This window comes from Ciconia boyciana, chromosome 6 (genome assembly GCF_034638445.1).
Source record: "Ciconia boyciana chromosome 6, ASM3463844v1, whole genome shotgun sequence".
Classification (NCBI taxonomy): domain Eukaryota; kingdom Metazoa; phylum Chordata; class Aves; order Ciconiiformes; family Ciconiidae; genus Ciconia; species Ciconia boyciana.
Genome location: NC_132939.1, coordinates 38133072 through 38159268, shown reverse-complemented (window position 1 = coordinate 38159268; position 26197 = coordinate 38133072). Strand labels below are relative to the sequence as shown.

The 26197-nt window shown below is 36.1% G+C and overlaps 1 protein-coding gene across 2 annotated transcripts in view; it reads right to left on the bottom strand.

The window, feature by feature from the left end:
• The window catches only part of DPH6 (diphthamine biosynthesis 6), a 217233-nt gene extending 191367 nt beyond the window's left edge, over positions 1 to 25866 (bottom strand). For both annotated transcript variants that reach the window (XM_072865524.1, XM_072865525.1), the window contains exons 1-3: positions 25547 to 25866; positions 21264 to 21358; positions 18719 to 18912 (exon numbers count right to left, since the gene is read on the bottom strand). In XM_072865524.1, coding sequence (XP_072721625.1) covers positions 18719 to 18912; positions 21264 to 21358; positions 25547 to 25569 — 312 coding nt within the window. In that variant the 5' untranslated portion in view covers positions 25570 to 25866. The remainder of the gene's footprint in view (positions 1 to 18718; positions 18913 to 21263; positions 21359 to 25546) is intronic.
• Between the last annotated feature and the right edge of the window lie 331 nt (positions 25867 to 26197).

The window sequence follows — 26197 nt, the reverse complement described above, 5'->3', positions numbered from 1 at the left end:
TTCCTCCAGATTCTCACCAAAACCCTCTGGAAATCTTCTTCTGACAAAATGGAGATTCTGCATTTCAGCTAGTTGATCGCAAATCAGCTTCACAATGAGGCCTTAGTAAGGTACTTTCTATAAAAATGGATGGCCCAAACCTGAAACTTCATTAAGCTTTTGCATTGAAAATTGCCAGTGGAGACCATCTATTCTTGCATGAGTATTCTAGGCAAATCTGGTCCAGATTTCTCATTTTACACAGGCTCGATGCTTCTGAAATGAAATATGATTTTCCTTATACCAGGAACAAGACAAGTATGAACCAGGTCCTAAAACAACAGATTCACATAAAGTCTAACTTACCCTAAATCCAGGTAAAGCTGTAAGTGGAAAACCTTCAGGAAATGCCAATATGTGCAAGCAACACTGCCCCAACCAGGGATGACAAGAACACCACACCTTAGGAAGGATAATTAGAAGTTTATTTCTCCAAGACAGAGAGTATTTGGGCAGCAGAAAGAAAGGGTGGTTTGAGGATCTGCCTTGAGAAAGTAACTGAACAGAAGGATATTCAGAAGGAGATCAGAAGAAATAGAAAGGAAAGGCAGATGAGAAAGTGCCGAAGAAAAGGCAAAAGTTAAAACCAGAAAATATCAGCACATAAAAAGCAAAATCAAAAGAGAAATATATAGCAAGGTAAAACTTTCAGAAGATTTTTTTGTAATGGAATAATGATTAAAAAAATTACAGAAAAAACACCTTTCCCTAAAGCTTAGCACAAAAAAATTGTTACAAAATGCCAAATTCTCTTAATTTTATCATAAAATCTGCTCCATCCTGCTTTATTTTATTAGTTTGCATAAATCTGAAATTTATTTTCAATCTTGTGAAGTTCTGACATCTCATACTGTCAACAGGGCTGTAGCCTCAGGTTGCTCTCAGAGTGATAGCCATTATGACCCCTTAAAATCTGAAAGCAAATGTGTGTCTGAATATGGGGGAGAAGAAAATTACTTTCTATTTCTTCCAATTGGGTGAAAGTGAGGCTTTCCTTCCCAAAGGAAGACATGTCCTTAGTCATCATGAGACTGCCAGAAAGGGTACACAAAAATGAAGGCATGGTGAATGAGAGGCAGGTTAGCAATGTTTTAAAGGATAAGGAAAAAATACAGCTTGCTAGGGTGATACCAAGATTAAATGCAGGCTAATGTGTAGCCATAGAGACACAAAGTAAGGAGAGGAATTTGAGAGTAAAAATAGCAAAAAGTATGCAGAAAAAAAATATACTGAAAAGGTGTAAGCAAGAAAACATTGCAAAGAAAAATCAGGAACCCTGCCAGAGAGACAACTGTCAACTAAATTGATCCTGAACATATTCCAAAAGCAAAGAAGAATGGGTGATGTAAGGTCAAGTTATGTAGCAAGAAGGGAAGAAAGATTAAGGTATACCTTTACTCCTTTTCTTCCAAATCCCAGTATCCTTCAATGTATGCTTTTTTTTTTTTTAAATGCCAACATTTCTTCCATTCCTAAACCTATCCTAGCCATGAGTAAACATTAAAAAAAAAAAAAAATCAAAGAAAATGCAAAAAATGTTAAGATAAGTTATACCTTTGATCACTGTTTCTCTGTTCAGCTCTTTTCTCCTTTTTTTTTTTGAGCGAGATGTAATAAAATGCAAAACTTTAGTTTAGACTTACAGTACAACCCAAATAATATTTTGTTGAAGAGAAGTATTACTGTATGTGCTGCTTTAATATGAAATTGATAGTACGAAAGATAAAATCACCTATGTACAGCATCAAAGATCCCTTTGGTACCTTCTCTGCTTAAAGTCAACAGCATTTTCCTTGTACCATCCAGGTTCCACATCTTTAAAAATGTGTATCACAGCAAGCTGAACTTTAAGTTTTCTGGTATTGCCAGTAGGTAACTACATCACAGAAAAGAGAATGCATGTCTTCCTTTATCATCCCTCCTCACTCACTCCACATCTACAGTGAGATTGTTATGGTATTCTCCGAGATTAAGAACAAACTGACTATTTAAATTTAGAAGACAATATTGCTTGAATCAGAATTTCCCAAATTGTTTGTTGCCCAAACTAAAAAGGCATCTCCAGAATGCTTTATTGTTGAAAGGTATACCCATTAATTTTATACTGCGGGTTCTCAATCATATGCTTCTTCTCTAATCAAGGTGCTACAATTATATTTACTAAGGTTTTTTCACGCAGAAATTGAAGTTTCAGAGGACCGAGACGTCTAAAATTGCAAATATGTACTTATCATGACCTGTGGCCTTGGCATAAGTGACTGTGGACTGTAGTAACAAGATAAGAGGAAAAGGAAAACAGCTTTTTATTAAGAGCAGAAGTATTTTGTTCACCAAAGAATCTACAAGCCAAGGAACAGTCTCTGAGTCTAGTCCAACACAAACTGGCTGTGTGACAGAAAAAGACAGTTTAAAAAAAAAAAAAAAATCAGCCAGATAGGGACAAGGATATTAGAAATGCTTATAGACAGCAGAAGTTCAGGGCCATACACATTCATTAAGGTTTCAGTTCCCTTCCAGTTCTCAGAGCAGACATTTGCACAATGGGCTGCCCACTACTGAGATTTCTTACTCATTACAAAGAAGAAAATAAGCGTGGCCTTCCCACAAATACTTTTGTCCCATTTAAAAGAAGCAAAATATTTGTATCAGGCTTTCAACATGAACTGCTACTGTTTTATTGAGAGATGTCAGTTTTTAAACTGAGAAGTTTTCATGGTCTCAATGTTTTAAACCAGTGTCTCCTGTTCACACTGCACATTATATTACCATACAGTTGCACTGTCATTATATGCTTGGGAGGAAGAGGTCAAGGATCCCAAACCTATTTTAATTTGAAGTACTAAAATAACATGAGACTTGCAAGTGTGGTCTCAGTCAAGAATTGTTAATAAGATACAATTAACAAATTAGGTTGAATGTACTTCACATGCTTTAAATACACACACTGACAAGAATGCAACATCCTGTCAAACACACCAACTACTGAAACATACCAACAAGTGACCAAAGAGAAGGATGAGTACAACACTTCACTGAAATAAGAAGTTAAGCACTAGATGACCCTTGCCTAATAAAGACACAATGGCATAATCAAGGAAGTGAAAACTTTTATTCTAATTAAGTATGGACAGAGCATATTCTGAACAAGGAAGAAACAACAAAAGGCTTTGGGAGAAAACTAAATCTGGATGGATTCTGGGTGGGTTTAGTTCAAAGGGGAGACTGTAAATGCTAATAGTTTCCACTCAAAAGGAACCAAGACAACTTAAAACCTAATGATCAACTCTGAGAAACACGTCTATGTGGGAAGGTGTCAGTTCTTCAATGGAAGTTTCTAGTCACTTCTCAAAAAAATGCATAATGTATGTATAAAACCAAAGGCATAATGTATGTATAAAAACTGAAAACCTGACTGCTACCTTATCAGAAAACTGCAAGTTAGCTGAATAAGAGAATGGGAAGCAGAGGGAGAAAAAACTTTCTTATGCAATTTTAGCATAAATCACTTAAACATAGTTTACTCCTCATTTCTTCAGCTAAGGTATTTTACAAACAGGTTGCAATTGCGCTGTCCTCTTAGTACATCACAAATACATGCTCAGAGATTGCTAAGTAGAGCAGGGAAAAAATTCTGACAGACTTCAGGAGTGATTGAAAGGAAACTTCCCAGAAAATAGAAGGAGTTGAACAACACTTGCTACAAACCAGCATGCCAGACCACTGACTGAAAACAAGCCTGGAAGCAAGGATCCTCCCGCTTCTGAATGTCTTATAGATTTAAGGATTTTTTTTTTTTTTTTTTAACATGATATATTGCTTTGATCAAAATACAGAAAGTCTAATACCTGGAAGACTTCTTAAGTTTTTGCAAATTTGACTTCACACTGAAGTTTGAAGTAGGTTAACTACTGATACAGAAAAGAGAAATAATAGAGCAGGCTACTCTAATAGCCTGCTAACATACAGTACATGACGCTATCTACAGCACTACCTAATGCACACTTTAATACTGGAGAAGGCTACACGCATCTTTGAAGATACTTAAGTATATTATTTTGCATTTCTACTGCAGCAGTGGCCAAGGAAAGAGTAGTTCGTATTCTATAATCCACTATACGCATATTACATAACGTGGCAAACCCTCTCTTTAGCTTGTATTTCTCAGGAATATTCTGGCAGCCAAAATTCTGACAGCCTGGCAAAATAATTACTGAGAACATGAATATTCTGAGGCTGGAATGACACTGATATAACCGTATCGGGAGCAGCTGATAATAACACAGCACTAAGAATACCTAGCAACTGATGGAGCAAACGAATCGACCGAACAAAAATTCCCAATGAAACCCCCAATCATCTCATGAATACAAAAATCTAGCCCATGAAACCTGTCTCCTACCTATGGAATAGCAGCAGACTGCCAACTAGACATGGTAGTCCCTCATTTCATGCTGCATAAGTTTCTACTGCAAAGGAGACTCCAGGTTCCCACCTTTCTCATGTGCCTGGTCCAAAGTGCGTGTGCGCGCTCACATGTTTTAGCTCTTTTTATCTTCACTTCAAAAATATTGGAAAAAAATGACATTGCAGAATCAAGAAATAAAAAAATAGGAAACATCACATACCCATGCAACCTTTTTGTTTAGTTTCCTTCTAGTGAGTTTCGCGATATAATCTTTAATATAATATTATTACAATCTGCTTTTCCAGCTTATTTGAAGTACAAGATAATACAAAGGAGAGCATGAAACTATGCATTTGCCATTTTCAAATTCTCAGCTGTCTGAATTTGCAACTAATACAATAAATTTAGTGTTATATATTCACTTTGCTTTCTAGAGCAACCACCTTTCACAAGGTTTCAATAGTCACCATATCACGTGGAACTGGATGCTCTGGAAAGACAGCATGGATCATCAAGGTCTCAAAGCAATTTAAACAGGCATGGGGAGAAGAAGAAATTTTTTTTTTTCCAACTGATGAAGATTTCAAACAAATGCTCTCCTCTCTTTGCGCAGTTACACACAACAGTATCACTAAAATGCAAAGAAATTTTTTGAAGTGTTTATTACATAAATGATTTATCACTTTTTCTTAAGGAATGAAACTGTGTGTTTTCAGCTCAGAAGATAAGCATTCAGGAAAAGCCATTAAGTATTGAAAATTGGGAAATCAGACATTATGCAACTTAACTGCCAAAGTCATGCTGCTCCACAAAAGTTAGTTAACGCAACAGCATCCTTCCATTTTGAGAAACAGGGTACTTAACGTCAAAATATTAAAACCATCTCATAACTAATAGCACAGATTTAGTATTAAAAAGAAGAACTAAGACTCAAGGTAAATCTTCCTTTGAAAGCATTTATTGATCTTTCCTTCACAGCACCGTTCACCATTTCTGTAAAGCAATACTTTCGAGAATGGTGATGTAAGCAATGAATAAGTCACAATGACAAGTGGGTAATAAATAATGACTGACAGACTTTCCCTAAGAACACAGGACTGGTCTCCAAAGGATAAGGATAATCCTAAAGGTGGCAAAAAGGGTTATTGTAGCACAAAAACATCAAAATTACTGGAAATCTGTAGAGGTCTAAAGAAAGTTAAGGAATGTGAAAGAGAAGAGAATTACTGGACTTTATAAAACAAACTGTAGCAGAATGAAACATGACTACATGAATGGGAAAGACTAATAAATTAAGCCAAGAAATTATAAATCAACAGTTATCTAGCTCTGCAAAATCACAAACATTACAGGTTAAACACAAGTTCTACAAAATATTATATATCTGTACACATTAATCCTTTTTTTGTGCTGGTACATTGGCCAGGGGACACAGAAGCTGAAGAAAGCCAAGAAGACAAAGCTATGCCAAGTAGTTTAATGCACGTACTTGGATGACATATTCTGCAATAAACTATGCCTTCCTGAAATACAATGGTATCACTGTTTTGGATACCAAAAGTACACTACAAAAATAACGGCAAAAAGCATCAAATATAGTATGCAGTACAACTTATCAAGCCACTGTGTAACCAGAACAACAGAAGAAAAGAAAAGAAATGAGGGGCTGTGGATAACACAGAAGACAGCAAAACAAAATGCCTAAGGAATGTAAAGCAAACAGGTTTGTAAGAAAATACTTCAAAGGAAGAGTGTTCATTTGTTTTTAGTCCTTAACTCCTCAGTATCTACTGACACTTCACAGTCATTTTGAGAATATTATCTATACTTCCTATAGTTATAAAAACAGACAGGCCATCAAGTAAAACCTAAATACTAATTTTTTTTCTTTAAAAAATACTATGCCAGCAAAGATTCTCTCTCATGTGATCAAGTTCCACAGAAAGAATGTCTTAAAAGTAAAAGAAAAAATGTCTTTAAAAGAATATCCTAAAAAAAGCAAGTCTTAAAACTTAAATTTAATCATAAAGACCCCCCCCGGGGTCATAAACAAAGATTCTTATAAATGTATCCACTGAGAAAAGTCAGTATTTCTTTTTGTTATGTCAAATAATGTTCCATTTTAGATTGCAATATTTATTTTTCCTCTTATAACTAATGTTATAGCGTAGGCAACTGTTAACCAAGCAAATCGCAGTAGATATTTATTATTTTCTATATACTGTTGGGAATAGACATTCCCAACATTCCGTCTCCACATCTTATGGTATTTCGGAGTCAAAGAAATACTGGAAATTAAAATTAAAATGATCTTCATTAATACCCTTAACTACCTTGCATCAGCTCAGATTTTATGAAAGGACATTTGAGAATTATTTAGTGATCATTCTTAAACAAGTTATTTGAAAACAAGTATTTTCAACTACAGATTTACCTTAAGCATATATTCTCCTTCATTAAGTATTTCAGACAGAAATCACATAATCCAACTAGATGAAAAGAAGTGTGGTATTTTGGGGGGAGGTAATGATTGTACGATGGGGTAAAATCATCATTGACATTTTAACTAAAAAGAGAAAAGTGTGTGGACTAAAGAGGACATTTCCTATAAGCAACTGCAGTAGCTGCTCTGTCACTTTTTTGCCTGGTCTTGGTAAATTACGCCAGCTCTCAGTAGACAGAAAAGCTGTAATTCGTCGACTCCAATAATGTAATCTGCATTTATCACTATTTTAATTATGTTGAATCTTAATTTGCTAGTTTCATTGCAAGAAAATACACCTTATTCATTTTTCCAAATACACAGCATCTTATCTGTCTCAAAGGTTGCAGGTTAAAAATAAATCCTTCTCCCATTGCCAACCAGATCACACTTATAAAAAAAATCACCTGTACTTTTCTTTATTAAAACACTATTTTAATTAAGAGTTCATTTTCTAAGCAAAATTCCCACTGATCTGAATGACACATTTGTCTAAAAAGAGTGAACCATGATGAAGTTGCATTGAAAAGATTAAAATCATATCTAAAGTAGCTAGTTACTTTAAAGTAGAAATTTATATCACCTTTTTAATCTAATACTCAATTTCTGCCCTTTCTTCATGAAGTAAACTTTCAAGATCACTTTAAAATTATAACAATCCATAGTTTGGCCGTATTGTAGGAAAAAAAAATATACCTGTTTTACCATAAAAACCCCATATGCATGAAGAAGCTCATTAACAAAAATGAAACAAAAACCCCCCAATATTTAAGATTAGCAATAATTACACAATCAGTGCAAGAATTTAGCTCGACTCAGAGTTTCAGTTAAATTTAGAGTGAAGTAAAGTCATTCTGACCAAATTTAGCATTACTTTTCAGCCAGCAGAATAATAGTTGCCTTACTCAAAAACATGGGTCACCTTTTTAACTTCTGTAATCATGTTAATGGATAGTAAATATGGGGTATTTTCTGGATTAGCCAGTACACATTATGCCATAACAATTGTCTCCTCCAGCAACATTTCAGTATATAAATTATCATGATAAAAAGCAAAGACGTCATATGACTAGAGGCTAGAGATTACCCATAAAACAGGTAGAGAAAAATCAAAGCTTCTACACACTACACTCCTGAAGCATCTCACCTCTTATCAGAGAGGGCCATTTTAATTTAGTCTTCATCATCATTTACTACCAGATCTCAAATACTGCAAGGAGTGGTTTGTGATGTACTATTTACTCCACCAAAATTCTCATCACTTGTTACACAGAAAAAATGGTCTTCTGAAGTAGAAAGCTGGTACATTTATCTATCTACTATTCCAAACGAACTCAGGCATGTGGGCAGTCATGTGTTTTACACAAATCATTAGAGATACAGGAATGTTTTGAATAGCCATCAATGGTTATATCATTAACTATAATTTACTGCAATGACTTATGATTTTCATTTCATAGAAGTGCATTAAGAGTGTGTTCTACACATACATTAATACTCCCCATCATAAAATAAAGCCATTTAACTTTTCACAGAGTGACTTTTATGATGCTGTTACAGAAGAAACTAATTGTAGTTAAAGCATTTATTTTTTAAAAGGTCATGCTTTTTTATTGTAGTTTATAATATTTAAATGGCAGTGTATGAGTGTGAATGTGCATGTATGTGAATGTAGGGAACATGTGTATTCAATACTGAACCCGTCCAACAAGTTCGGCAGAAAACATAGAATAAAAAGTTATTTGCATATTAAGCTATGAGGTAAAAGAGAAATCTAAATTGTAAATGAGTTTTGGAGACAAATCAATGCTAATGAACAACAATTACTTCAGTCACTGTGTGAATTAAAACAACATCATTAATAAAGCTTAGGTGTTATGCTGGTGAGCATGTCTTTAGTCCCTGGCAGATCATGCAAGACCTAGTTTAGGAGAAATTTAAAATTATTTTGTTTTGAAGCTCCACTTCAAACAAAAACTTCAGGAAAGTCTACACAACTCAGAAAATCCCATCCAGTTCTAGTGACTGCCCTGAATGCCTGATATAACTTCAGATTCTCACTAGATAATGACAAGAGAGCTTATAAACCTAAAAGATGACTCAGAACAGTCTCCTTTGTTCCCTTTCTTGCATGTAAAACAGTCAGTGAAAAATCAAAATGTTTCCTTAAGAAAAAAAAGGGCTTTTGTTTGAGCTAAAAATAAGTCTAAGCATCCAGTTCTTTACCTGAATGCTCAAAACCAACCGTAGGTAGTAACCATGTAGGCAGAAACTACAGAGGGCACTGTTGTATCAGTTATCAAGAGTTACAATGGTGACAAGGCCCAAGAACAGAAGACTGTCAGGAAAATAAATAACTAACTAAAGAAAGAATCCGGAGTTAGAGAAGCATGCAAATGCACTAAACCTAAAACAATAATAAGGCAAAAAGACTGAAGCTGTATTTCTGAAGGAAAAGGGACTGAAAAAAAGTTCACATAACAGACTGTCAAGCTGATAGGAATACCGCAGTGCACACATTTGGCATTTTCCTTTGTAGTACTTTCCATGGAAAAGGTAACTAATCATAGCACCACCTTATCCTTTGCAAACAGCAACCTATTACTGGAATTCCACTCATAATCGATATGAAAATGCGTGATGACTGTTATGAAATTCTTCCACAGGCAGAATTTATCAACAGAAAGAATATCTCCATACTGTACAGTCCTTTTACAGTGTAAATGGCCAGTTCTGTTTTATCTTTTTCACAATGACAGTTACAAATCAATCATTTCTATTTTGAAAATGGTAATGTTGGTGCAATATAAACCAAATGAAATCCCAGCCTTTCCAGAAGAATTACCTTTAAATACACTGATCAGAAATAGTAAGTGTCCATTTGAAAACAACATAACCATGCAATTGCTGTAGGTATGACATTCATATCAAAGAGGGGGGTATTAAATAAGTCAGCTTAAATAACTTAGTAATTGTATAAGAAAGCAAAATGATTTTTAGAAAGAATGAGCTTCAGAGATAAATATATTTATGAACACAAATTTGATAAATGTTTTACTGTTCATTTATATGAAAGCTTGCCTGTCCTTGATAGTATTTTATCAGAACTAACCCCAATTACATTTCATTAAACACTAATAAATTTTAAAACATATATTACTGCTGCCTAATGAGAAGTGTAAATAATATAAAGCAGCCAGTTACCTCAGCACAGAATAAGATAATTCATTTTTTTATATTTTTCATTTTATCCTTAAAAAGCATGATGCAGATGCCAAGTAAGAAACCAAAGTACTGAAATAAGATATGGACAGTACCATCTATTTAAATGAAACCGTAAAGAAGAAAGGTGTTCCTCTTGTTCAACAATCTGGTGGCAAAACCCACAAGCAGCATGTTTTACAATACTACAGCAAAAAACACAGGACTTTCATGAGCATTGACTCAAATTCACATTTAAAGAGGAAAGGCTACATGGAAGGTATTTTCAATTTAAGTTAGGCAATAACTTCATAGTAAACCAAAGAATAAATGTTAACAGAAAAGATGCTCGAGCAAACAAAACATCTACCAGAAAATTGTCTACAGCTATGTGAATGAATGAACAACACAAACAAAACCAAAACCACAGATAGTGCCTGTGGACACTCACTCACATCCACATGCATAAGAACTGTGATGGTAACTGTGGAGGAATTGTGTCTCTACGCATGCAAAAACAGAGGTACTACATGGAAGGAAACTGCCACAGAAAATGAAAATCCAGTATTTTTTTTTTAAATTGCAAAACCAGACAACACAAACATATTTACCAAGCAAGACCCCAGATCCTTCACAGACACTGAGACCTGGAATTCATTCTAAGTGATTTAAGTAATTTTTTCAAGGAACTTGTTAATAAAAGATAAATAAAAACAAAAACTAATGTGCATGTCAGAAATGGGTTTCATCCAGGTTTTGCCATCTTTGGCTTCCCTTTATGTGCAATGTTAAGTGGAAAAGTTCACTAAATTTCAAATTCGTATATATTCTGTCTTTAGCCTAATTCTGTTTCTAAATCAAAATTATTTTAAAATTGCTGAACATACTACCAATTTAATAATCTCTTTAGCTCTTGCTTTTTATTAGCTTTGTTTCTTGCAGTCTAGTTTTGCTAAAATAAAGTTTCATCTTATTTTATTGTTTCCAGGTATTAATAAAATTTCACTAGTATCACTTTTATACTCCTTTTGAAGTGTATACAATTGCAGGCAGGCAGGCAGGTTGCATGTATGTAAACAAAACTATCAGTTTGTTAGATACACAGTATTAATAAAAGAAATGCGTATTAACCTACTAAACATACACTACGACACTAGGCTAAAACAGGTGAAGTTCTCAAGTTAAGATACATGTTCGTTCTACATAGGCCTTACTGCATTTTAACTCAGAAATGTTGTAGATCATTCCTACAGATGTGCAATCGGATCCAAATGGGGCTGTTACTGAGGCTGTTGAGTCTATGCATGTCACTTAAATAAAATTCAAACCATGAAAAAAGTTTTGATAACGTTTACAAAATTCACTTAAACATCCTAATGTATTTTTCCATTTAACTACAATACTGAATGCCAAAATGTTAATAGATAACTCTCTAAATATTCAAGATATTTAACAAGATATTTGAGGTTCCTTTCTCCCCATGCAATACAGCACATTAAAACCAATTTTACTATCGTAATTTATTCAAAGCTTGATTATGAGCAATAGCTGCGAGAAGAAATACGGCATTGTTGATTCATATACAAGCATTTCACTTAACTACATTGGATAATAGCAGTGCTCCTAAAGGAGTATAAAAGCAAAGTGATTAGAAGTCATTACTGTAATTAGCATTCACTTTACATTGATAGGGATGAACCTTTTCTGTGCTGAACAAATGGAAAGCTTTTATCTGAAAGTCTGCCAAACCTGGTCAAGGTAGGCACTGAAATAAAGTGTCAGTGACCAGCAAGTAAAATTCAAAACAACAATAACAAAAAAGCAAAACAAAATCTAAGGATGTATCATCATCCAATTAGTGAGATTCAGTTTTTAAACAGGAAAAGGGTTGAAGGGAATGAGTAAAACTGGAAACTCATACTTCACATTCTGCAATCTCACTGATAAAGGGAGGAAATGTGTGTTTATCAAACTTGCTGTGAGTGCACGGTTCATTTGGCGTCCTGTAAACAATGCCTGGCTGCCCATTTCCAAATGCATGTGAGAATCTTGCAACCCAGAACATCATATTCAGCAGGCAAGGTCACACTAGAGATGCCCTGGAAATGGGAAATTAGGAAAACCTGGCAATCAGAGGTTTAAAGCTGACCAGAACAAGCCCTCGGGCTTGCTTAGCATCTTTCACCACCAGCCTGACTGTCTCTGCTTATTCAATATCAACACAACAAGACTGAGAGTGAGTGAAAACAACTCCACACACCTAACAGGGAGAAATACAGTGACTTTTTTGTTTACATAAAGCTCAACATTTCTCACAGTAAGAAACTACCACAAAAGATTTTGCTCAAGATCCCCTTCTGGAAAAAAAAGTGACCCCTCCTGAACAGTTCAGATGAGACATAGAGAATGACAGGCATCCTGTTGATTAAAAAATTTCCTCGTTCCCATCTCATTTTCAAATTCAAACTAAAAAAAAAAACAAAAAACCAAAACCTAAACAAATCCTGTCTTGTGAATGGAACAAGATACATAATTATTTTTACACTGCTTAAAGCACTGCCAACTATGCAATTACTTCTTACCCTCTTCCCTTAATTCACAGTCTTATTCACTGCTGATGACAATGGTCATCCCCTAGCCAGAGGAAGCTACGGAGCTCCACTCCAGAATTAACTAAAAGAAAAAATAACAAGTTGATTTAAAAAAGTAATCGCTGAACATGATGAGCACAAAGGGACAAGTCAAATTCTCACTGATAAAAATCTAGTCATTATAAAAGGCAGAGGAACTTAGTCTATGCCACATGAAAAACCACAGCAAATACTTGGTCTCAAAAAAAAATTTTACTTTACAAAGAAGCACGGTTATTTATTTCTTGTCAGTGTAGGTAGCCATTTCATACAATTTCTAAAAGTTCACATTTAACTTTCATGTCTAAAGACAAAAACAAATGTGCCAAGAGATATGGTCTCCAAATGTTCATCTAATCAACATCAGTAGTAGAGGGCTCAAAAAATAAATTCCATTGTTTTATTTATCACTGTTCCCCCTAACTGGGCATTGAAAATTTTTTAGGATGTTTTTTCAATACTGATGTTATAATTTCACTCGCTGTACATAAATTCTGTGTTTCAGTTGCTGAATTTATATATAAAGTTAATCTATCAAAATATCAAGGGCACAGTATTCTTGATTTGCAATAATCTTAAAATATAGGGGAAAAAATTAAGGAGGAGTGATTGTTTTGGAAATTCAGCATAAAGACAAATGCCTCTTCCTATAATTTAATCTTTTTCAAAAATGTTGAGAACTATACCTTTGAGGGATTAGTCTATACATCTACAAATAATTCAAATCACAATAGGGAAAATACCAGATTTTCTTCAACTGAAAACATGGGAAATGATGACTAGAACAGAACTGTTCTGCACACTTCTGAACTCTCTGAATCCCATCAGAGAGAGGAGGAAGCTACCTACTTTGAGCTTATAAACTGCAAAAATAGTTTGGTGAACAGCATGCTGAGGTCCTCAGATTACAGATTCTTGAAGTCAATCAGGATTCCGTAACTAATAATATTTAGAAATTTAAGACTTCTCAGAAAATCTGCAAACCTTATTTGTATGAGTTAAGAGTACATTATTAGTCTTTATCATGTAAATACTACCACTGAAGTCACAGGGACTACCGAGAGCTGATTAAAATGGACACCTAAAAGCCAAATGACTATTTCTAAATACTGTTTATTTTAAACACATTTTATAATGGTGAAGACAGCGAAGCAATGCCTGCAGTAGAATACTACGTTACATTTATTCATGTATTTTTCCTGATGGGAGCATCTAGACGTTTGGCTGTACAAAAGCCACAGAAAGTAATTCATCAGACTAATCTGAGAACTTGTTTTACCCATTGGCCACAGCAGCTAAATTCTGGAGAAGGGTGAAAGGAAGACTGTTTCCTTAGCATGGAAGATGATTAGCAATAATGAGGAACTGAAAGCTTTATCTTCTGTGAGAGAATTAATCCCTATCCAAAGGCCTAATAACCTTGCAGAATAATAGAATAACCTTGCACTTCATCCATTCATCTCAAACCCTGAAGAACTGTTTCCTGAAGAACTTCAAGTCTTAGGGAGTTTCACTGAATAATTATAGGACCAAAGTTACGTCTATTCCACCTGAACCTGCACAGCTAAAGTACTTTGTCCGAGACAAAATATCACCTTAAATAATATCTAAAATTACACAGCTATTGCAATTTTAACTCTCAGACAGGAATACTTCCTGTCTTCAGCAAACATCTGTTTGGGTCCATTTCAAAAATCATGATCCTGTCCTTAAAAAATATCTATTAAATACAGGAGTCACACTGTATTATTAAGCTCTTTGTTGCTGTAACTAAAAACCATGTTACTTATCTTAGTGACTGACTGAGTTATAAGACCATTGTTCCAGAATGTGACAATATTTTAGAAAATAAATTTTCTTTCTTTCCTCATCCACATTGCTGATAAAATTAAACAGTGCCACAACCAAAGGCTATTATTATTCAAACGTTTTATACATCCAATATATCCAACATCAACTCTTATTTTTCAGCTAATGATCAATGGATGATATCATTATTAATAATCCCCAGTCCTGAGATCCAATATATTAATTTCTTTCAAGTGTACTCTGTTTTGTGTAAGCTTGCAGGTTCTGAACCCACAAAGTGCACCACCAAGAGAACTCTGACAGAAATAACATGTTAAAACTGAAAATGCACTGACAATCAACTTGCATGGTTGTCGTGGTTTATTATGCTTTATTATTTAATTTATTATGCTTTATAATAAACATGGGAAGATATATTATAAAGAAACTATAAATATAATCAATTTTTAAATACTAATTTCGAAAAACTCAAGTACTGAAAAATGTTATTGAAAAAGATGAAAAAACAGCTAGAAGAAAAAATGTTTTTATCAAGTTCAAGAATTCTACAAATTACTCCAGCCGTGGAAACTTACCAAATAAAGGCAAAGCCTTCACAGAGCAGAGGAGATAAGGCAAGAAACTTGGAAGAGGACAGAACTGTCTACTGAAACCCAAAACTGAAATAAATTATCTTGCATTGGTTTGTATAGTCTGGAAGCTGCTACAACCACTGCCCTAAACAAAAGTTTAGCCATAGTGCCATGAGATACAGAAAAAAAATCCAACATTTAACAACATTTAACAACAACCCATCTAACAGCACTTCTGTATGTGCTCGCATAAAACATCAATGTAGTATTTGGACAAGAGCATAATTACATTGAAAAGGGGAGAAAGCAGTTAAATATGCCTATATTGAGGAGTATGTTGCAGGAAAGTTTCATAAAAATGCCTCCATGCTCCAGTCTTTCCAACCACTAAAGTGAAAGAAACACAGTTTTCCCACACATTTCCTGGTTTCAAAGACAACACCATGATAAAACCCTGAAGGATAATTCAGATAACTAAGAAACTCTAGTGCTTACATGTTTTGCTGGAAACAGCTCCAATATGCAAAGTGAGAAATATGGACAAATAAGAATATCAGTAATCCCTATTCAGTAACATGGAGAGTAGATTAAATTAATCCTTAGAGTTCAGGATTTACCATCTCACAAAGTACGTATTATACTATCAGGTGAGGACTGCATAGTAAGATACATTTAGACATCATATAAATACTCTGATATGTTTCACAATATATACTGAGTACAGAATCTAAAACAGGGCAGTAGGCAACTAAAAAAATAAATATAAATTTCCTTCATACCTATCAATCATCTGGGTTTGTGACAATAAAATTAGCAGGTTTACAGTCATTAGCAGTCAATATCACTTTCTGAGTCCCATGAACTAGAACAGGACTGTAGTCCTGGGTTTCCCAGCACTGCAGGGGAATATTTAACTTTTTAGAAATCTTGTTCTCATAACATGTTTTTAAAAATATCAGATACTTTTGAATTCATACTGGTTTTTCAAATGTGTTTTGTTTTATTTTTTTATTTTGTTTTTATTTTTTAAGAAGTAATTGCAATACAAGTGTTCTTTACAAACTGAAAGTGAGGCGTACTGTGTTTTTGATGTAGACACACCTTTCCTGTATTCTTGGGCCCAAACCATTTGACAGAAAAACAGAGCTATGTTAGTTTGACCAGTGTTTTGAAATTACATCCACTCAGGGATGCGTTTTGACAAGGCTTCCGCAGAATTCCTCCCCTACCTTCAAGAGAATGCAAATTGAGCACTCTGTTTAAAACTATTAACATCTGGGGAAAAAAATTCCTAAACCACAATCTTCAGTGATTAAGACTTACATAGTAAAGGTACAAAACTGCAGTTATAAATAAATGTGAAAAAAATAAAAATAGAAAGCTTTCAAAGTTACTGTTAACACAGAAAAGAAAAATTTTCATGTCTTTCTAAAACTAAAAAAACCAAAGACTTACAGCTCCTGTAGCTTACATCTCCCTGATAATTTGGCAATTATTCATCAAAATATGGAAGACTTCTACTGAAACTTTTGCACCAGAATTTCATAGAAAAGTTTGACTATAAAGGCATGGTTATCCAAAATCTAACAAAAAGGCAGTATACTGATAATATTTATGTCTTTAAAATATCGAATAGTGGAATTAATATTTCTATACAGGAAAGAAATAGTTATTTAGTTCCAGACAACTTGATAACATCTCTTTCAACTATAGTTATAATTATCATGTACAAACTTCCAAAGCAGAAGTTGTCAAGATTTAACATTAGCATTAATTTATGTCAGGCATCCATTTCTCTAAAGACAGTAAGAATCGAAAAGGAAGTATCATCTTAATTGCCACTAATCTGCCCCTTTTTAATTAAATTGATCAGTAATTTATTATCTTACCCAGTGGCAGAAAGCTGTTAGTATGCAGCTTTAAGAGACAGCATGTACTAGTCCTTCTAATTTCTAATACTATCATGGTTCAAAAATAATTTAAAACTCCTGTACCATATTTCTTTCAATTCCTGTACTGCATGATATGCACATTCCATTTAAAACCTCTGTGAAGCACTCTAGAGCATAATCATAGAATCATTTAGGTTGGAAAAGACCCTTAAGATCATCGAGTCCAACCGTAAACCAGACACTGCCAAGTCCACCACTAAACCATGTCCCTAAGCACCACATGTACATGTCTTTTAAATACCCCCAGGGATGGTGACTCCACCACTTCCCTGGGCAGCCTGTTCCAGTGCTTGATAATCCTTTCAGTGACAAAGTTTTTCCTAATATCCAATCTAAACCTCCCCTGGCGCAACTTGAGGCCATACAGCCTACATGCACTGTTCTCCTGTTTCATAGTCTCATACTCCCAACACAGGTGTATGAACTTGATTTTACTTTAAAGGAACATGATTTCCTTGACAAAAATGTTTAGAGGATGTAACATTTGACTCCAACATGGTTCAGGAAGCACTCTGCACTCAAACCACATTCTCAGGTCTTATCTGCAAGTTAATTTTTTTAAAACTGAACAAAGAATAAGCCTGAAGCTTTTAGGTTCATGAATCTCAATTCTCATTTCAATGGAGGAAAGGGGGCTAGATGTTCAATACCTGAAGTGAGGACTACAAATATCTTTAGCTAAAGTTTCAGAAAGTAGTCTGCCAGTTTGATCAATAAAATATAAATGTGTATATACTTTTTTAAAAATATAAATTAATATGATTTTCTGAACTTTGTATTGTTTGTATTTGTACTGTGCACTGCAGTCATCAACACACTTAACTGGAATAGACATAGCATGGTCACTCAAACTTTGTGTAAAACCTCTGGAGTCAATGGGAGGTTTTCTATCTATTTCAATGAGATCTGATTTAATTCCGCTGGAAAATGAAGTACTATGTGAAACATTTTGGAAAAGAACAGAGAATAAATTTCTAGTGTTTTAGGACATACGTTCATTATCTCCCTTTAATTGGTTTTATAGCTGAAAAGGATTGATATATGTTATTGCTATTATGTGATATATTCAAATATAGTTACAGGTCTACCAGAATCAAAACTATCATTGTAAAATATTCTGTAATACTTTGTTATTTGTTTGTATGTTGCAGATCATTGACAGATTCTGGTTTACAGAGCATAAGTCTACACAAATGGAAACGGACCTTCCATACATTGAGAAATGAACAAAACCCAGAAGATCTCTCATTCCAGTAAACAAGCAATGCATTATTTCAAATATGAAACTACACAAATATTTTATTTATAAATAAATTTTACAATTATGCTTTTTGTAGTATAAGCCGAGCACCTGTTACAAGTGTTTTTATTAAATAGGAACGAGGTTTTGGCTTGAAATGGGGATTAATAAAGTCTGATATACACTGGGGGAAAAGGAATAAAGTTATGATATATATTTACAGCGCCAGGAAGAACAAAGGAATAGAAATAGAACTTATAAGAGTAAAAGTGTTCCATTTTTTCTCAAAGCTTTCCTTAAATACCTAAGTGGATCATTTACTTAAATTCATAAATGAGTTAAGCAATATAATTGTCCCCAATTATTCAATTCTTTTCATTCGGCATACCTTAATAAGTTTCATGAGGTGGTAAAGGTCTTCAACCTCATCTTCCTGACATGTGGTATACACTCTTCCAGTATTTACACTGGTACCCTTTATGAAACCACGATAGAGTGGCAAATTCAATGCATCAGCATATAGGTCAATGGCATGGTGTCCTACTGTCTGATACATATAGCTGTCCAATTCATCAGTCTGCCCTGCCACAATTAAGAAACAATCATATTAGGTACATTATTTCAACAATTACAGATAATACTACAAAGCACTGAGAAAATCTTAATGTTAATATTTTTCAGTTCACACACAGGTGCTTGGTGACAATACCTCTATAAACATGGAAAGAAAAAAATAGATTTCTCCACCCAACAGACGTATGGAGAGGAAGACATCTGTCACAAACATGCTGCCTATTTGGAAATTGTGGTGTCTATTTCTTCTTTAGCATTTCTCCCTGCTTCATCCAAAAATCTCGTAATGGTCCAATCCTGCTCCTATTTATATGGTAATTTTAATAGGAACGCAGTTCAGAGGCACAAACCCAGATGCATTTCAACATACTCAGAGCAAGAAATATGGAATGTACTACAACACTGAGAATCAGCAATAGGTTATTAAAATTTCCGAAAACTTTACTGTTAAAATTGTTATCATGGTCATCAAGAAAGAAGAGATTATTTCTGCTTAAGTAGAATAAAAGTAGACTGCTACAATGTTTTGACATTGCTTAATACACAAAAAGAAAAGGAAATCTGTTATAATATCCAGGCCCTTTCTACCTTCACTCCTTCTAAAAATTAAGCTCGAAATAAAATCAACTCTTTGCTGCTCTTACCTTAACCAGGAGAAAAATTTAACTAAATTTTCTTACAAGCAGTTTGTAGCTAGCAGATAAGAAAAAACCAGCTAAAATGCAGACATTATGGATTTGAATTAAATCTCAAACTATATGATAAACCATTTGCATATAAAATCTTTCAGATAATTTTTCAAACAGATTAATAAAGCAATACATGATTATTGGTGAAATCTCCATTTTATTAAAAGCTAACACAGTTCACTATTTTAATGCTAATTTGTAATACTGGAACTTCTCTTAATTTACAGAGACACATCAAGCATCTCTGCTGTATACCTATGTAGCATAGCTTGCAAAGAGAAAGGTCTGTAACATTGATAAAGAGAACTCATTTGTGATGTAACAATTAGGTCATGTCACATTTGATGCCATACAACAGATAAGCTTTTGCTCAAAACAGGCAAATCCAAACCCATCATCACAACTAACCAACCTAGACCAGAAGAGTTGATTTAAAAGAAAAGTCAGTGTTTTTCAACATACATGAATATGACAAGGTCTTTAAACTGATACACAGTTCAGAATACACAGTTTCTTTATTAATTGAGACTCTCCAGGCAACAGTGGTACAAGATAAAATAAAATGAATGGCACAGAATCTGCTATTGCCTGAAGCACCTCAATTAACTTTCCACAAAATTTCCAACACACACTTAAAGAGAGCATTTTATGATTTTAAGGACAATATTCTACATTTCTGATGTGGATAAATTAGTTTAAAGACAACATATTTCAACAAGATTAGAGATGATTATGTCCTAGCTACCCAGAAAATAAATTGTTCCTGTACTCCCTAGCATTTGCCAGTTCCATCCGTGACTCATTTGTGATGGCAGCTCCCTTTTTTCTTCACTTTCTGTGTATCTTCCTCCCATACAGTTACCAGATATCATATTTAATTGTTTAACATATATTGAACAGTTAAGCTATGTTAACGTACTTTAACACTCTCCCCTACCAACTGCGAAACAATTCCTTTTCAAGTCTCACTTCAAGTCCACTTTATGGTCTAGTCCAACATAGAAATACTCAGCTCACCCTCTCACCTCACCACTGACTTAGACTACCTGAGTTTTTCCCATTCTCTTTCATGGAAGTAAGTCTAGGTGCAGACTGTGAGGAACTGATCAGAAAACTGGGCCAAGCTAAAAGGAAGGAAAAAGGCAGCAAAAAGAAGTGCATCAAGGTCAATTCCAACCCAGATCAGTTCCTCAATCCAATTCACAAATGCTGGGCTAGAATAATGGAGGAAGATACACAAGGCTAAAAACAAATGAGCAGCAGCAAACCTGCATATTTTTGGTAGCTGGAATGGTTTATGCCAGTTTAAAGCATTTCTAGAAATACAGTGTTTGTTTTGTTTGATGATATCTTCTACCATCTTTAACTATTTGTGCTACTGAACTCACACAATCCCTTCGTTTACCATCAGGAATATTCGTATTCTCCTTTTTTCAAATTGTGTAAGCCTTTCTTTTACTGATCTTCATCTTCTTGTGTTTTTTTCCCCTTTGAGGAAAAATACATTTAATACGTCTCCACAGCATTTTCTTTTTTCTACCTCTTTTAAGATTTCTAGATTGCCCTTCAATATGCAAAACTATATAAAAACACATAAAGGAACTTAATTCAGGCACAGCTGTGGCTCCATTGTTTCAAAAAAATCTTCTATAAGAAATGTGGCTTTCATACCTGTGTTTTCAGCAGGTCTTAAATTGGCTAGAGCAACAATCTGATGCCCAGCAGCAACACACTGCATCATATTATAACAGCTGTCCTTCCCACCACTGTAAGAAAAAGAAAATAGTGGCAATTAAAAGTACTGATAAAAGTTTTAGCCCCTTATGACTTTTGCTAACTACTTAAAAATTAATATAATCAAAGCTGTTTATAAAGTTTTGAAATAAAAAAAGGTTGCAAAATATTAGCAGTAGGAAAAGGATGATTTCACCATACAACATTTACTACATATGTATAGTGCCTACATACAGTATCCATAAGGCAAATATCCAGTTCTGTATCTTATTATTAATCTGAGAGGTTCCATTAAGAACAGCCACTTACACTGGAATCCCTTCAGAACAAGGACTGTCTTCTACTCCAGAGATGAATTACTCTGTACTCATTACTAGATAACTCGGATTAAAAAAACAGTATCTGCTCCAGAGAGTTACTAGCATTAGCAATCTTTTTAAAGGAAGACTATCATGTTAGAAATAACATTTATCCTTCGTGGGATACTTTGCCTAAAGTTTCAACATTTTAAACATACTTTCCGTTCTCAAAAGCTGTAATTATTACAGGCAGTAGGTTCAGCTGACACTGGATTGAGCATACAACTTTTTTACGGCATATAACGGCAAATAAATACTGCTAATTAAAAAAAAAAAAAGAAAAACAAACAGAATTATATTCTTCTCTGAGGCCAAGAGATGATACTCTAGCACACAGAATACAACTAATTTTGACATTCATTCAAGATCTACTGGAACCTTTTCCACTATCAGTGAGGAAAGAATCCTGCTCTCCTGGTGTAACTGAAATATAGTATTTTTCATGGATTTTAATCACTATCTGAAAAAATATTACAGTCTAACAACAAAACTAAGAGTGCCCTAGAATACACACTGCTTACAAAATCCATGTTCAGACTCACAGCCTTCAAACCACAACTGCAGGTGGAGATTCTGTGCAGCTTCTGTAAATGCCAAGGCACAAAAACCAGTCCAGGGCAGGAACTGGAACAGAGATCTAGACCTGTAAAACTGCATCTTGCCTTAGAGTCACTGAGACATGGACAGGAGAACAGATAGTACAAGCAGTCCTTGCTACAATAGATGGTCGGTTTCCTTGTGACCACACTATTACTAACAAACTTCTTCAGCATTTCCAACATAAAGTTCCCACTTTTATCTATCCCTCTATGCAAAAGCTTCAAAGTGTGTTACAGGAATGTAACCATACAGCTATTCCCCTCAATTTCTGCTTTTATCCATGCTAAAATTCTGTATGCTGACCTTAACTTGCTGTATAACTCAAACCTAAGGTAGAAATAGTATAAATAACATGGCATCCTTTCATACTTAACAGACTTTCCTAAAGCAGTTGCTTGTGTTTCAGTGCTATAAAAGTAAATATAAACATGATAATAAATAGATTCCTAATCCAAGGTTCCATCTCTACCTGACATTATTCTCATGCATACCTACAACTTCCTTCTAACCTATATATGGACCAAAAAAATTAAAAAAAAAAAAAAATCATATGTTCATTAATTGTGGATACTGTGCTTGATAGCTTGAAAACATAGATAGTATTCACTTCGTAATGTGAAATTTCAGGGTTAACAGAATCATCATGAGACAAATTTCTTTCTGAATTACTTAATTCTAAAAAATAAAAGCTTCCCACTAGTTCTGATTTCAACTCCAAACACAACTTCAGAAAAATAATTATATGACAGTAGATAATTGCCTATGCTTTATAGCATTTCAATATTATTTTTTTAAATCAAAAATTAAAAGTACACTAGAATAAATCTATTAATATTTTCAATTGATTTATTAAAAAAAAAAACCAAACCACACAACGAAATATTCCGATGAGGCTACTTTCAAATTTCCTACATTTGACCACCGATTACTTGATCGAAATCTGTAGAGTGCTCACTGGATCACATGCTACTGTACTGTTATTTATTGTCTATGTTACTATTACCATGGCCCTAAAAACTAACCGTACCAAGAAACAAAGCGAAATGGTGCCTACCTACAAGGCCTTCTACTCTAGCTGTAAAACACATGACAGTTAAGACCAATGAAGCCAGACAGCCCATGCTGTGGGAAGAAGGTGGACTCAGCACAGTCCCAGCCTGACTGTTGTCTAATAGATTATAACAAAAAAAAAGAAAGAAAAAAAGCTTTAAGAAAAGAGATGAAGGCTGGTACTGGGGTAGCCTGCGGACTCCTCTCAATTCTCATCACAAAAAAAAAAAAATCACAAGGCCTTTTTGTAGAAAACTGTATGAAGTCAGGCCACAGTCAGGGTTAGTTTTGACAATGTTGCAAGTATGTTAACAGGTAGGCTTATAAACAAACAAAATACCAGGAAAAAAAATATGGTAACCATAAAGATACAGGTCTACAAAAGACTTCTGAGCAAAATTCCTTTCTATTGACAAGTGTAACCACTTACAGTAAGAAAATTCTAGAAGAATTAAAGAGTTGAAAAACATCATATTTCAGGTAGAAGCCTGGCTTTAAAATGTCTATGATTTAGCACAAAACACAATACAGGGTTTACCCCATAAATACCACCTTAAAGCAAGACTATCAACTTTAAGTGTGGCCAACATTTTAAAAGAAAAAGAAACAGGTTAAAGTAGTTTTATATATAATCCTGACCTTTTCAAAAGTAAGAAGCACTTTTCAAATACTTTTTTTTCCCCTCTGATCTTTGAGGCTAGCTCTGTTACAAAGATTTCAGACACTTTGATGTCTCTTTAAAACTCTTCTTAAAACTGTTAGTGAAACCAAATCCATCCTTGTAAAATTGCCCATTAAAATAGCGATTGTGTTAGAAACCTGTTTTTAGGATTTTATTTCATCCTGCCTTTTAACACATTCCTCTGCTTAGAGAATATCAAAATAAATAAGCGTGGAAGACAAAATCTTATCTATGAAACAAGAAAAAGTACCGAAGCTGATTTTCCTACTCTGTATTTAAGCAAATCTTGAAAAACGTAGATAACATTTGCTGGATTTTTTTCCTCTTCAGATGATGTTTGGAATGATTTGCAATTGTTGCAGCCAAACGCCAATTTCAACAAGGTTTGATATTAGACATTGCCTGAGAGAATTTAATACATTAAACGTTAAGACTTCAGTAAATAGTTACTGCACCCAAAAATAAAAATACAATGCTCATATCTGCACAACCTTTTTCCATTTACAGGTTTCCTAGCTTGTTGTTCTTTAATTAACTATTATTTCTCAAGAAAAGAACACACCTATCCTTGTCAGAAACAGAAAATTATGTTAATCTAGTTCCAAAAAATACAAAAAGCCATTTACAGTACAAGAACTGCAGAAACTGACAAAAAGCAGCAGAGTGTGGGGGGAGCAAATACAGCAGCTCCTGACAGACAGGGCTGTATCAAACTTCAACTATTTAAATGAGTGAGCTTCATCCTTTTAAAAATGAGCAAAATGAAATCTCCCTCAAAAGCCACACTAGAAAATCCGCCGTTAGGAGTTCAGAAAATCTATCCTAAGGGAGCTTAAGATATTTGGAAAGGACAAGCAAAGCACCTGAAAACCCAACCGCAAAGGAGCAGAACTCCCTCTAACCGCAGGGCATGCGGCAGAGGCCCTGCACCCCCAGGGCCGCAGCTGCTCCCCGCCGTCGCCTCCCCCCAACACGCCGCCGCCGCCGGCTGAGGCGGTTCCGGGCCCTGCCGCCCCCCAGCCCGGGCGGCCCGGCTCCCTCCGCGCCGGAGACGGGCTAACTCGGGAGACCGGGATAACGAGAAGGAGGCGACCGGGGAAAAGAATTTGGGGTGTTGTTTTCTGGGGGTTTTGTTGTTTTCTTTTTTTAAAAAAGACAGTAGTTCTTGAGCGTCCCGGGAATAAGGGGAAAGCAGAAGAGAAATTGTTACAGCTTAACCCTGCTTACAGGCAGGGATCGCCTCACCCTGGCACTCAAAACGCAACCAGCCCGCGGGCAGCAGACAGAGAGCCGGCGGCCGGCTGAGAGCGATACGGCGCCACGGCCCCGCTCGCTCTGCGCAGCGAGGGGGGACGGCAGGACGGGCGGGAAGAGCCGGGGCAGACGGGTCTCTCAGGCGGCGCTGGGTGGAGCGCGACCCCCGGGCTGCTCCCGAGCGGGCGGGCGCGGGGACAGGCCGACCCCGCGCCCTCCCTCCGCCTGCGAGACGCCCCTTGCTCGCCCACATGGGCGCTCCCGCAGCCCGTTACCTGATTAGAGCCACTACTCTCATGTTGCTCACGGGCCCGGGGGGCGGTAACAGTAACAGGGAGGTGCGTGACAGCTGCGAAACGCAGCAGCGAAGGAGCCCGGCCGTCCCGGCCGCGCTGGGCCGCGCACGCCGCCGGCTCCTCCGTTGCTACCGCTACTGCCTGGCCGCCTCCCCTCAGCGGACCCTCCTCCCTGGGCAGGCCGGGAGACTGCCTGAGCAACCCGGAGGCACGGCAGGCCGCCGCCTCTCCGTGCCCGGGAGGGGCACGCTGCCTCTGCCGCGACCCTGCGAGCCTGCCAGGGCGGCGGAGGCCGGGCGCAGCCCAGATGAGGGCGGCGTGGAGGGCGCGGCCGCGGAGGCAGCGCGCGGGACGCCTATGGAGGGCAGGGCGGCGGCGCTGGTAGGCCCGGGCGGGCCGCCCGCTGCCGGGGCTGTCGTGGGAGTCAGGCGCGGCAGCAGGCTCGCCCCAGCTCCCTTGCCGTCTCCCTCTGCCCGCCTTTTTCCTTCTTGTCTGCAGCGAACAGCGACGGGCCTGTTCTAAGCGATTACTGTGTAGGGAATGGGAGCGACCCAGTGAGGTGGCCGGTCCGTCCCCTTCCCCTCGGGTGGCTGCTGAGGGGACGGCGGGGCGTAGTCGCAGCGCGGCTTC